The sequence below is a fragment of the Trichomonas vaginalis genome, chromosome IV (genome assembly GCF_026262505.1).
Source record: "Trichomonas vaginalis G3 chromosome IV, whole genome shotgun sequence".
In the NCBI taxonomy this organism is placed as follows: Eukaryota; Parabasalia; order Trichomonadida; family Trichomonadidae; genus Trichomonas; species Trichomonas vaginalis.
The window spans coordinates 5,997,961-6,010,247 of NC_067206.1; the positions used below are offsets into that span (position 1 = coordinate 5,997,961).

Sequence of the window (12,287 nt, forward strand, 5' to 3'; positions counted from 1 at the left end):
GCAAGAGGATCTGTGAAAAAATATTTATTATCAGTTTAAAGATTCACAATCATAAGTTAATAATGCGAGAAAATATAGCTTTGCTTTTAATTGATCATAGATGTCAAGTATCCAAAGTTATTTGCATATTTAATTTTAAGGGTCCACTGTAAAAATTGAAAGTCTCTCAAAATTGAGAGGCGATTTGCAAATAATCGTTATCGTCTTTTTTCGAAAATCCACTTTTCCTAGTGTTCTGATTAATATTTTGTGAATGTAACAATAAAGTATATGTTTTAGTAAGATGATAATACATTCTATCACTTCAAATCACATAAAAATTGCAAAATCAGCGAGTTTTATAAGAACATGATTTTTTCGAATTTTTTCGCTTCTGGATGCGTGTTTTGAAAAATAGATATTTTCGAATTTTAATTTTAATTTAAGTATAAATTTTATATTAGGAATTTTTTTGACCTATTTCCAATCATTAATTCCTAAGTTTTTCTAGGAATTTAATTGAGAAGAAATTAGGAAATTCGCTTTAATGCCATTACATCCTAATATTGTGATACATGTAGTTTATATTTATTGAGGCTAATGCCGGAATATCGTGCATTTTATAAAAAATTCAAAGAATTGACAATTGGATAGCACAAATTTAATTCTCTAGACAAAGTATTATTGTTTATATATTCAAAGCATTATCCTTCGTTTTGAAATGTTGGCCAAAATTTTCGTGTTATTTTTTGTGTTTCAGCATAAATTATGTATTGACTTATGAAAGATAAGCATTTTATTCATTATCATAAAGATATACCAAAACAAATTGATAAAATTTAAAAAAATGTGTATTTTAGTGGGTATTATTCTGGCCAATGCCCATTTTTAAACGATTTAATATTGACCATATCAATAGCCGACTCAATGTAAAAATTTAGATATTATTTTTTTCATTATTCAAACTTTGATAAATTTTAGTATAATGAATGATTTTGTTTCGTGTATGATACAGAAATGAAAAGCTTAATTAATATCATTTTGCATTTTTTCAAGAATGTTAGAGTACATCTACATTAAAAAATCGGATTCGAATTGCAATACTGCATCAAATTGTTGCACATCTGATAAGGATCTCAAAAGAGTAAAGTTAATTTTTTTGTGTTTTTTTAAGTTTTGGGCCTTAGTAAAAACACCATCTTGAGCAATATTTTTGGGACGACGATAGACCTTATTTGGCCTTACAGTGGACCCTTAAAGGGTCACAATTATTATTTTTTTTTAGAAATGAACTCTTTATAATTGCATTTTATAATTTGGAATGTGTTGAAGCAAGCTTTTGTTTGACGATTTTATCAAATTGAGGTCTATTCTCTGCATAAAGTTTCCCAGCTTCCATATCACGGACTTTTTCAATGTTTGGATTCTTCAACATATCAATAATGATTTGTACTATGTCTAATATATGCATACTAGCCTTATAATGATCTTCTCCCCAGCAGATATCTCCATTTTCATCAACGTTTGGATGGAAAATTGGTGGTGAAAATCTAACATCTGGGGCTTGGTGTGGATATTTAGCTGGCAGTGTTAAATGAAGTTTGATCCGGAAACCTTCATACGGTGTACCTGCTGGACCTGGAAATGAAATATTCCAATTATTTATATTATCTTCAACAAATTCTGCAGTAGCCCTTCCTGGAGACTTCTCGTTTAAACTCTTGAACTCCATTTGAATTCTCTTTGCATTCATTTTGGAAAAATGAAGTCATGAATTTTGAATATAAAATTTTCAATTTCTTGACTACAAAAAAATATGGTGGAAAATTTTATAGAATATCTCTTTCAATTGAGCATTACCGAGAAAAACTGTTGTAGAATGAGAAGCAGCGAATGCAAGAAATTCGCAATTATTTCACGTAATATAGATCTTATTCTGTAATAAACAGAAATTCATCAAAAGTGACAGCTCTCAATTTTTTGACATTTGTAAATTCTAAATTGAATGAGAAAAATGAAATAATACTAAGCATAATACAATATTCTAGATTTAATTATAATTAGGAAAAAGTTAGTTTTGAGAGTACTTTTCATAGGCATATAGAATGAAATCTTCTGAAAAATAATATCACATAAACTCATATTATTTTCTAATATATAACTATTTGATATAAAAATCAAATTCAATGATCTGAAAAGCGAAGGATAAACCTCAAAATTTACGAATATAATGAGTGGGAATAGGCGTAAAGCAAAAATTGATATTTCATATGGTTTTATGATAGATAAGCATTATATTCCCACTCATTATATTCGTAAATTTTGAGGTTTATCCTTCGCTTTTCAGATCATTGAATTTGATTTTTATATCAAATAGTTATATATTAGAAAATAATATGAGTTTATGTGATATTATTTTTCAGAAGATTTTGTGTTCTTCTTCAAAATTTTGCTTTTTTATTAAAAAGAATCTTTACAAAATATACATTTACTTTAATTAATATTTAAAAACGTGCTCTATCAAAAGTTCCAAAAATTCAATATTTTAGCTTTTCTGAGGTGTCACTTTTGATGAATTTCTGTTTACAACAATTCTAACTCAGAAATCATATTTTTATTATATTTATTACATAAGACATTTTATTTAATAAAATACAAACATAAAAAATTTATTCATCATCATCACTTTCGTTTTCTAAGTAATTAATCAATTTGGATAATCTGTATTTATGGTCTTTCTTATTGAATATCTCCCTCGATGATTTGACCGAAAACCATTCAATTGTAAACCTAAATTTCGGTTTTCTGTAAGGAATCTCTTCGTATTCAGCAGCTAGCGGTGATTTATCTGCTGTAATTGTCATTGATCTTCTATCACGCCTTTGTGGAGATTTATTTAGTTCTTTGACGTTTGGTTTTTGAGTTTCCAAGAGAGAAGAAGACCTTTTACGTGGAGAAAGCTCTTCTTCAGCAAGTATCGATTGTTTTACATTGTCTTCGATATTAAGGACGATGTCACTTTGTGAATTAGATTTAATGAATTTGTGTTCTTCTTCGTGATGGTTTATATTCATCCATCTCTTGTCATCTCTACCTTCTTCTTCATAACTCTTACGTCTTAACTCTTCTCTGCTTTTACTTCTTGTCATTTTCACTTCTTGTTTTTCTTCTGCTGAACTTCTTCGCTTTTGGAGAGGTATTTGGGATGCCAAAGAGTTCTTCTTCTCTTTATCTATCGATTTACGACGCTTTATATTGTTGTTCCTTTGTAAATTCTTTTCATCTTCGTCGTAACTTCGATGTTTAGATCTCCTCTTCTTTTGTCTAGAACTATCACGTTTCCTGTCACTACTGAAGTCATCATAACTCATCATTTTACCATCTAAAACAACATTTACGTCTGTTGTGTTTTTGTCCGAATCTTCATCGGGGAACTTCCTCTTGGCACTTTTTGAGTCATGTTCATTTGGTGATTTTCTTTTCTGAATTTTATCGTCTTCTGTGGATTTTCTTCTGTTTTCTTTATTTTCACTTGGTGACTTTTTATTTTTATCGTTATCGTTCGGTGACTTCCTCATGTCACTTTTTGAACCTTCATTACTATCATGAGATCTTCTTCTATGAGCATTTTGCTTTTTAGGTTCAAGTTTAGATGATTCTTCTTGAGATTTCTTTGTCTCAATTTTTGAATTTTGTTCTTCAGAAGCAACAGCATTAGAAACTCTTCTTGCTTTAGGCATTTTATCATCACTACTCTGCAATGATGCAGATGAGGAGTGGCTTTTGAGTGTTTCGCTCGGTTCCAAGAATTCAATACTGTTTAATTCGTAAGGAAGAAGAATTTCCGCTGACGAGAAGATAATTTTATCTTTCTTTTGACTTCCAAGATCAATCTTTTCATCGCTTAATAAGATATTGGATGTTTTAGACTGATTAATTTTGGAATTATTCTGTTGTAGATGACTTAAGTTATCCAAAGAATCCAAACTTTGGAAAAGAGCTTGTTCATCTAATGCTGGTGAGTTCTTGACCGATTTTTTCTGAATAGAATTATTTGGTTTGAGATTTGAGAAAACTGGAGTGTTTAGAACAGGAATAGGCTGTTCTAAAGAGTCTAACATCTTATCATCTTTACTTATAAGTAACAGTTCTCCTTTGTTTTCCTGTGAATTTAGTTTATCTGCTATAGAATCAACAGTTTCATAGGAAAGATCTAATGATTCAACAGGGTTTCTTTCTGATTCGAGGTTTAATGTAGGGACATCTTCAGAATATTCTTCTGAATTTGAGATTAGTTTATGATGCTCGATTTTTGCTTGACTTGTATCTAATGCTGTCTGAAGTTTAGCAATATAGTTGTTTTCTGGGTCATAATTATTAGCAACTAAATTTTCACTTGAATTTGAAACTGATTTTTCTTCATTTTCAATATTTTCTGCTTGATTGATAAAATAAGGGATCTCTGTAACAGTGAATGTAGAAACTTTGTTCGTTTTGAACTTTTCCAAATCAATATTAATTGTTTTCTCCTTTTCTTGCGACAACAAGAGGCCAATCTCTTCATCATTGAATTCCTTGATATCATATTCATTAGTAAAATCGATATCATCGAAATCTGATGAAGAACTATTGAATGCCTGACAAAAATCTCTTGTTAATACATCTTCGCTTGAAATTGGGACAGGATTTGTCTTCTGTACATGCTCAATCTTCAATTTATTATAATCAGAGATCTTCTTTTCCACGTAAGAGACGTATTGATTATAATATTGAGGATATTGATCGAATTGAGGGCATTCAAGCTCTTCCAGCACATTATTCATAGGGAAATAAACACTATAGTGCGAGTATTGGAACGGTTTGAGGGCTGGATCGAACAAATCAAGATAATCAACTTTATTTTCTTCGAGTTGATTAAAGAAAGACCAAATTCTAGCTCTAAACATCGATACTTCTTGTTCTTCCAGCTTCAATCTCTCGATATCTTTAGTTGGCCAGCACAATGTAAATTTAATTGATCTTTGCTCAATAATATCAATCAATTTATCGAAGCATTCATAGGAATTAAACTCAGAACCATCGAAAGATATCAAATAAAGCTCTTTCGATGATTTGGCAAGCGTAGAAAGCTCATCAAGTAAATCATCACCGGATTTTGTGTCTTCTAGCTTGAGTTCGTTGATATTAACACTTGACAGAGCTTGTACAATCTTTAGAGCATCAGGTAAAGCTCTTCCCGAATAAGAAAACGTTAATAATTTTCTTAATTTCGGAATTACGTTACATAAATCATTAATTACATGTGAAAGGTCACATTTATCTAGTATGAGTTCTTCCAATGCAGTATTCTTTGGCAGAAGGTTAATCAAACTCTTGTGAATCGGATTTCCGCACCAGGAAAGTCCGCTGAAGCAATGAGTGTCCTGGGAGTCCATAAGTTCGAATATGTTGTCCCATTCTGTAAGGTCTGATAAAATAGCGTTGGAAATCCTCAAATTTAGCTCATGAGGAATATTCTTCGAAAATAAGTAGTAGAAATAGGAAAGAAGAGTTCCTTTCGCAAAAGTAACTGATGAAATGTCTAATAGATAAAGAGGTGGAATCTTTCTGAACTCATTTTTGCAATAATTTCCAACAAGACAGACCATTCCGATTTTTTGATTGTCTGAGTTCGAAATCATGTCAAGAACAACCGGAATATCAATGTTACAACGCGCTAATGACAAAGATGTCAAGTTTTTGAAATTTTGGAGAATTAAAGCGATATCGAGGTTCACAGTGTCATCAAAGTTGAGCATTGTGATCGTATTGACAACAGCTCTGTAGTTGCTATCGTAAAATAAACGCATAAAATTAAATTTCGAAATATTTCGAAAAGCTAAGCTGCTAATGATGCGAGCTTTGCACAATTCGAGTAATGACTTGATATTCGAGTCAGACGGATTACATTCTGAGAAAGAAATTGACGAGACGGCACAATTATCTGTATTTTTTAGAGAAGCGCAAAGATTTTCAAATCCTTGTAGACAATCTCCGAATATGTGTATATGAGAAAACGTGGATATTGTTGATTGAAGAAAATTTGCAAAAATGGAAAATAAACTTCCATTTCGCGAATTCGTGATTACAATTGTTCGAATACACTTCGCGAGCTGTATTGTAGCCATAATAGGTACAAAATATGGCTCTGTGACTGAGGAATTTGAAGTATCAATAATTGGACGATTATGTATGATAATATCGCGTAAATAGCTCATAATATCATCGGTTATTGGCAGGTTAACTTTTTCGCAAACATTCTTGAATCTCGTTAGCAAACCAATAGCATTTGGCAGATAATTGTAATCATTTATGGAAAATGGGTATATTAAATCGATTTCGACGTATGTTTTTGTTCTTTGAAGATAAACTAGTATTTTCTGAGAGATATCATACGGATCTTTCGCTTTAAAAGAGAATATCTCGGTTCCAAAAGTTAATGAGATGATATTTCCTTCAAATCTCATGCCCGTTAGGTTACACCACGAGCATGATGTTGTTTCTACTAATGATTTGGAATACATATAGTAAATTACTGAAGAATCTGATATGATTAAAATTCTGGGCTCTTCGCCGCCATCGTAGTTGTACTTCATTACAGAAGATGCATAAAGTACAATCCTATTTTTCGCACGAGAGTCTTCGGCGGCCTCGAGGACTCTCGATACATCGATCATCAAAAATTGAAAGAAGCTCTCAAAAAATGCCACTTTTATTCTATATAAAAGTTGCAAAAAAGTGGCAATAAACTAAAATAAATATTACTGCTATTGTAATAAACAGAAATTCATCAAAAGTGACAGCTCTCAATTTTTTGACATTTGTAAATTCTAAATTGAATGAGAAAAATGAAATAATACTAAGCATAATACAATATTCTAGATTTAATTATAATTAGGAAAAAGTTAGTTTTGAGAGTACTTTTCATAGGCATATAGAATGAAATCTTCTGAAAAATAATATCACATAAACTCATATTATCTTCTAATATATAACTATTTTATATAAAAATCAAATTCAATGATCTTAAAAGCGAATGATAAACCTCAAAATTTACGAATATAATGAGTGGGAATATAATGCTTATCTATCATAAAACCATATGAAATATCAATTTTTGCTTTACGCCTAATTTTTGACGACAATTAGCAAAAAATGTTAAATGTTAACACTCAGTCCATTTGAATATGAAAAATAAAATTGACTTTGATTAAATGTTTTTATTTATCATGCAATTCTTCTTGCGACCAAAGATTTGAATAAAAGTTCAAAAAATAAGATAGCTTAAAAAATAATATACGGTAGTGTTTACTAATAGATGAATAGTATATAAATTCTATTAAAATGGATTTGATCCAAAAAAATATATAAAATTTGATCATAAATAAAATCGTTTTAAATTACTTCTTCATTTAAATTATAACAATTATGAAACAATCAACTGCTCCGTGATAACAACACAAATCAAGTAATGAATATCCATGAGAAGAAGCTTGATATAAACTGCTTTTAAGATATTGATATTTATTAAATATTTCACTTTCCGTGAATTGGATGAATCTTTCTAAGTCATTATACATAATTGCTTTGTAAATGGTATTTTCTGAATGAATTTCGAGGTTTTCTAATTTAATGTTTTCGAAATCATTATATTTGTCTAATTTAATTCCAAATTGCTTATAAAACAGGTAGTTAGAAATAGTGTTAATACAAGTTGCTTCGTTTACTTGACAATCATCAGATATGAGTTTGGCGAGAGCCAAATATGACTTTGCATAGCGGTTATTATACGTAATGATATTTAAAATGTTTCTTATAAGCTTGGATGGTGGATATTTATTTGAATCAATTAAGTTTGTTTTGATCATTTTGTAAATCGAGTCTAAATCTTCTACATAATTTGTTTTTAACTGATACAATGCATTATATGAATCAATGTAGCATGCATAAACGCTTCTTAGTTCGAAATATTTATTTGTATTAATGTCTTGATCACTCATAAAAAAATTTAAAATTTTACATATTTCTACATAAAATTATTATTTCGAATCGTAAGGAGATAAACCGAAATTGATCGATCCTTGTCCGCCGATAGACCATAAAAAAATTAAAACAAAAATATGGAATATCGTCATTCTTTCTCATTTTTTAGTCGATTTGTTGGATATGTTCATTATATTATCTATCAGATTTTCAAAATTCCAAAATGTTTCAGACAATATTTTCCTTTTTCAAACAACTTCTTCTTAATGCAACAGCATTAAAAATAACAATCATATCTGCACTTATTGCGTTGACAATTCCAGATAGTTTTAAAAAATCTTTCTTTTCTTTGGAAGATACAGAATGGAAGATTTTTAAGAACACAATATGCGAATTATTTAGGATCAGAACACATCAACCAATCGAACCCGAAATCTATGTATGTAACAGAGGCTTAAGATATCCAAAAGGCACTCAATTTAGTATTATTTGGAAGTTATTTACATGGATTTACTTTTACCGTGTAGTTAAACAGCAAGGAGCACTCAAGTCCGTTAACACGTTATTATTTATACTATTCGCTTTATATAGAACTAATTTTTCAATTTATCTTTGGATTTTATGTTTCGCTTACAGAATGTTTGCAAACAACAGTCTCATGAATTTGGTGTCTACAGCGTCGATCCCATTACTATTTCTACCATTGCTTTATACAAAACCCGAATTTGATGTTGATCAACTGTTTACAATCGTATATTTCAACGTTCTTGCAGATGTTCCAAAGAGGTCACTCATATCTACAGTTACTGCCGCATATTTAGCTACAGGATCCTACCAAGTCATGTTTTTCACATTTATTTTCGGAATTGCCGTGAAAAGTTTAATCGGCAAGATCAACTCTGTCCTATCCTACAACTGTGTTGACCTATTGGTCAGGTTTTGCATATCAAATGACGTAAATCAAGCTGATTTCGTAATTTTACATAATGAGAACCCGAATGCGACCGCATTAGGTCAACAACAAGGGGAAGGTGACAACCAGAACTTAGATCAGCTTGGTGATGAAATTACAGATATAACTGGATTAAATCTTGACGTAAACATCGAAATAGAGATGAATCGAGGCCGCCAAACAGAAACCACAGATGTTCAAGAACCAGAAATACCAGAAAACGATAATATTCCGCAGAATCAGGAAAATCAGGAAAATAATACAACAAATTTGAACGAAGAAGAGGAATATGAGGAAGAGGAAGATCAAGTAGGTGTTATTAATATGAATAATGCAGGAACTGTTCAAGATTTTAATAAATTAAACTCACAATTGAAAGAATCAGTAATAATCTTGGTTAGTTTATCTGTAATATCAGGATTAATGCTCAAATTCCAAAATAATAGGATGAAACACATTACTTACATGCTTTTACAGTTCTATTTCGCTCCATTTTTGCAAGCTCACAAAATTTTCTTGATGTTCTATCACGATAAAGTGTTTTACTTGTGGAGACATGTTTTCTTAGATCTCCTGCTCTCCATAATCACTCATTTTGCTTCTGGAGCTACAATTAACTTTTTCTTGATTTTCCCTGTCTTTTTCAGCCCAATTATGCCAAATATAAGCATAAATAAGGCAGAATTAGATAAATTAGTCAACAATCAGAACAATCAATAGAATTTATTATTTATATTTTTGTTATTTTTTATAAAAGTTTCATAGACATAAAATTTACAAAGATTTTTATTTAAAGACTATACTGTTTCTCTTGTTAACTCAAATACATACAATTTCCTTTTTTATATTCTTAATTATCATACTTTTTGTTCAGATCACACTTCCAGATCACAATCATATTATATATCTATCTCCATATATTTTATAGTTGGAATACATGAAATTATATATTTCAGCTATTTTTTACCATAGACGGAAATACTTCATAATATCAGAAAATGCTTCACAATATCGATTTCTATGAATACAAAGCTTAAGATTGAAAGATAAATTACCAGAAATTTTTAATTGAATTTTTGAAAAGCCTCAAATTTTGACAAAATTTCGACTAACCGTCGAATTTATAGAAAGAAATATCCCTTTATAGATGTAGAATATGTTTTTAAGTTTTTTAATTATGAAAAGTGGAAGTTGCTCAGAAAAATTAATTTATTGAAATTTAATTTGAAAAGATTTTTATCAATTAATTCATTATTTTCAAGTTGAAATATCCTGTATTTGCACAGGTACTTTGCTTCAGAAACCCAGGAGACAATGGCTATACAATGGTTGAAGTGAATAATGGAAACATCAAAATGGACACTGCAAAAAACATTACTATCGATGAATTTAGAAAAATCAGTGCAAATCTTAGAAAAAATGCTAGTGAAGTTGCCAAAGAGCGCCAATTACAAAGACAGATCAAGAACAAGAAAACTTCTCAATGCCCTGCCCAATTAAATGCTGAACAGCCTCCCTTTAATCAAGTTATTTATCCAGTTACAAACGGTCAACCTCAAGAAGGGGGTTATCCCCAAAAAATCTCAGATTCTTACCATTTTGAAAATCCTTTAAACATCTCACCACAGATCCCAGATTTTTCAAATCCAGGAGATGACTACCCTGATTTGGGATTTGATCCATTTGATTTTCCTTTGCCGTTCTAGATTTATTTTTTTTATTTATTCTTTCTGTTTGAATTTTGAATATGAAATGTATGAAATTCCTTTTATTCATGCAGCTTATAAAAAAGGCCTATATGCCGTTTCTTTTTAGAATCTTCGTAGAATTGTTTTTCATAATTTATTTTTATCTACTGTCCATCATAATTAAAATAAGTGAATCTATCATTACTAATTAGAGTTTTCTGCTAGACTAAATAATTGTGCATTCTTATGTTATCATCAAAACATATCATCTTGAATACACAAATGACAGTGATATCAGAAAACAGCACCAAGTCTGAACAATTATTATCTTTTGATCATCTACTTTTTGTTTTCTGCTATTTGATTGGCAGTTTGACCATTATAATTATTAAAATTCCTATCAATTTCAATATTTTCAATTTCATTGTCAATTATAATTGGATAATAAACTAATTTTCAATTACATCTCCATGGAGGTATGGCAGTCCCAACGGGAACCGCGGTAATTTACCGAGGTTTCCGCACACCGGTTCCTTTTTTTAGGAATTTTTTAGATTAAAAAATATGCTTTGTAAATCATTTTTTGTAAATCGGCAAAAATTTGGAAATATTCTGACGACAATAAATCTGGGAATAGTATTTTAAATACGAGAACAACCTATTTAAAAGTGTTTCGCTCGATTTTGTATAATTTCAAATTTTTGCATATAGCTTTCCGTGAATTACCGTGATTTTACCGCCACATCAATAGTTTACGACACTTTTTCCGTAAATTGAGTAGTTTACTGCACTTTTTCCGTAAAATTGAGTTACGGGAATCCGTAAGACTACCGTACCTCACTTCTAGTTGAAAATAGCATTAGTATATAATAAATAGATATATTATTCATATTTTTGATTTTGAATTACGGAAAAAGTGAGTTCAGAACTTCCAATTATTATTTGATTAATTATGTTAAAAATACTATAAGGAATTAAAATACATAATGTTGAAATTTGAATTACGGGAAAAGTGAGGGTGAAAGTAAAGTGAAAAAGTAAGATATTTTTTGTTGAAATAATCATAGTTGTACAATTTTGAAACCATATGTAAAGCTATAAATTGAATAAATTCAAAAACAAAAATTGTTTATTCTTATTAATAAATTTATATTAATCAATATTTGAACAACCCGTAATTAAAATTGAATTCCTCTTAAAATTTAATCCATACGTTAATTTTTAATTTGCTCGGCGAATGCCGAGCTTCCCTACTTCTCTTGTCATTCCTTCAAAAACTCTAATCTCATCGCACTTACAAACATCATGATTTGATGTATTGTCGAGAAATCTTAGACTTGTTTGTCATTTGATTATAGCATTTGAAAGTCATCTCGAAAATCGATTAACAAGACAATTTCCCAAACATCTACATACAAGTAGATGATGGTAAACCCATTAGAGTTGTTTTGCTATGATTCCTCCAATCTTATGATGAGAAAAATCATATCAAAACAGCTCTAATCGAACATTCTACATAGCTTAGCATCCAGCTAGTTCCAAGTAATGCGATTACAACATCAACGGCCAAAGCCTTTCAGAGTCCTTTAATCATTTCTTCTCATCTCAATGTGAAGTGGCCCCAAACGAACTACAAGCTGACGTTA

General features: G+C 30.1%; 5 protein-coding genes across 5 annotated transcripts, besides 9 other annotated features; 2 read left to right on the forward strand and 3 right to left on the reverse strand.

Moving 5' to 3' along the window:
• Positions 1-139: 139 nt before the first annotated feature.
• Positions 140-1,232: a mobile genetic element.
• Positions 1,233-1,288: 56 nt separating this feature from the next.
• Positions 1,289-1,732, reverse strand: TVAGG3_0038540 (histone ubiquitination; the record flags this gene model as incomplete). The annotated part of the gene is made up of 1 exon (XM_001311799.2): positions 1,289-1,732. The coding sequence occupies one exon, from the start codon at positions 1,730-1,732 to the stop codon at positions 1,289-1,291; it is 444 nt and encodes a 147-aa protein (XP_001311800.1).
• Positions 1,733-1,918: 186 nt separating this feature from the next.
• Positions 1,919-1,955: a mobile genetic element.
• Positions 1,919-1,955: a terminal%2Cinverted (terminal inverted repeat of Banshee-A3 transposon ID:TVAGG3_0038550).
• Positions 1,956-2,532: 577 nt separating this feature from the next.
• Positions 2,533-2,570: a mobile genetic element.
• Positions 2,533-2,570: a terminal%2Cinverted (terminal inverted repeat of Banshee-A3 transposon ID:TVAGG3_0038560).
• A 78-nt stretch (positions 2,571-2,648) lies between these two features.
• TVAGG3_0038570 lies at positions 2,649-6,695 on the reverse strand (the record flags this gene model as incomplete). Its single annotated transcript, XM_001311798.1, has 1 exon — positions 2,649-6,695. The coding sequence occupies one exon, from the start codon at positions 6,693-6,695 to the stop codon at positions 2,649-2,651; it is 4,047 nt and encodes a 1,348-aa protein (XP_001311799.1).
• A 96-nt stretch (positions 6,696-6,791) lies between these two features.
• Positions 6,792-6,828: a mobile genetic element.
• Positions 6,792-6,828: a terminal%2Cinverted (terminal inverted repeat of Banshee-A3 transposon ID:TVAGG3_0038580).
• A 602-nt stretch (positions 6,829-7,430) lies between these two features.
• TVAGG3_0038590 (protein ubiquitination) lies at positions 7,431-8,018 on the reverse strand (the record flags this gene model as incomplete). Its single annotated transcript, XM_001311797.1, has 1 exon — positions 7,431-8,018. The coding sequence occupies one exon, from the start codon at positions 8,016-8,018 to the stop codon at positions 7,431-7,433; it is 588 nt and encodes a 195-aa protein (XP_001311798.1).
• Positions 8,019-8,186: 168 nt separating this feature from the next.
• On the forward strand, positions 8,187-9,749 carry TVAGG3_0038600 (uncharacterized protein; the record flags this gene model as incomplete). Its single annotated transcript, XM_001311796.1, has 1 exon — positions 8,639-9,673. One exon carries the CDS (start codon positions 8,639-8,641, stop codon positions 9,671-9,673), a length of 1,035 nt encoding a protein of 344 aa, XP_001311797.1.
• Positions 9,750-10,308: 559 nt separating this feature from the next.
• On the forward strand, positions 10,309-10,659 carry TVAGG3_0038610 (uncharacterized protein; the record flags this gene model as incomplete). The annotated part of the gene is made up of 1 exon (XM_001311795.1): positions 10,309-10,659. One exon carries the CDS (start codon positions 10,309-10,311, stop codon positions 10,657-10,659), a length of 351 nt encoding a protein of 116 aa, XP_001311796.1.
• A 1,180-nt stretch (positions 10,660-11,839) lies between these two features.
• Positions 11,840-11,913: a mobile genetic element.
• A 330-nt stretch (positions 11,914-12,243) lies between these two features.
• Positions 12,244-12,287: part of a mobile genetic element that runs on past the window's edge.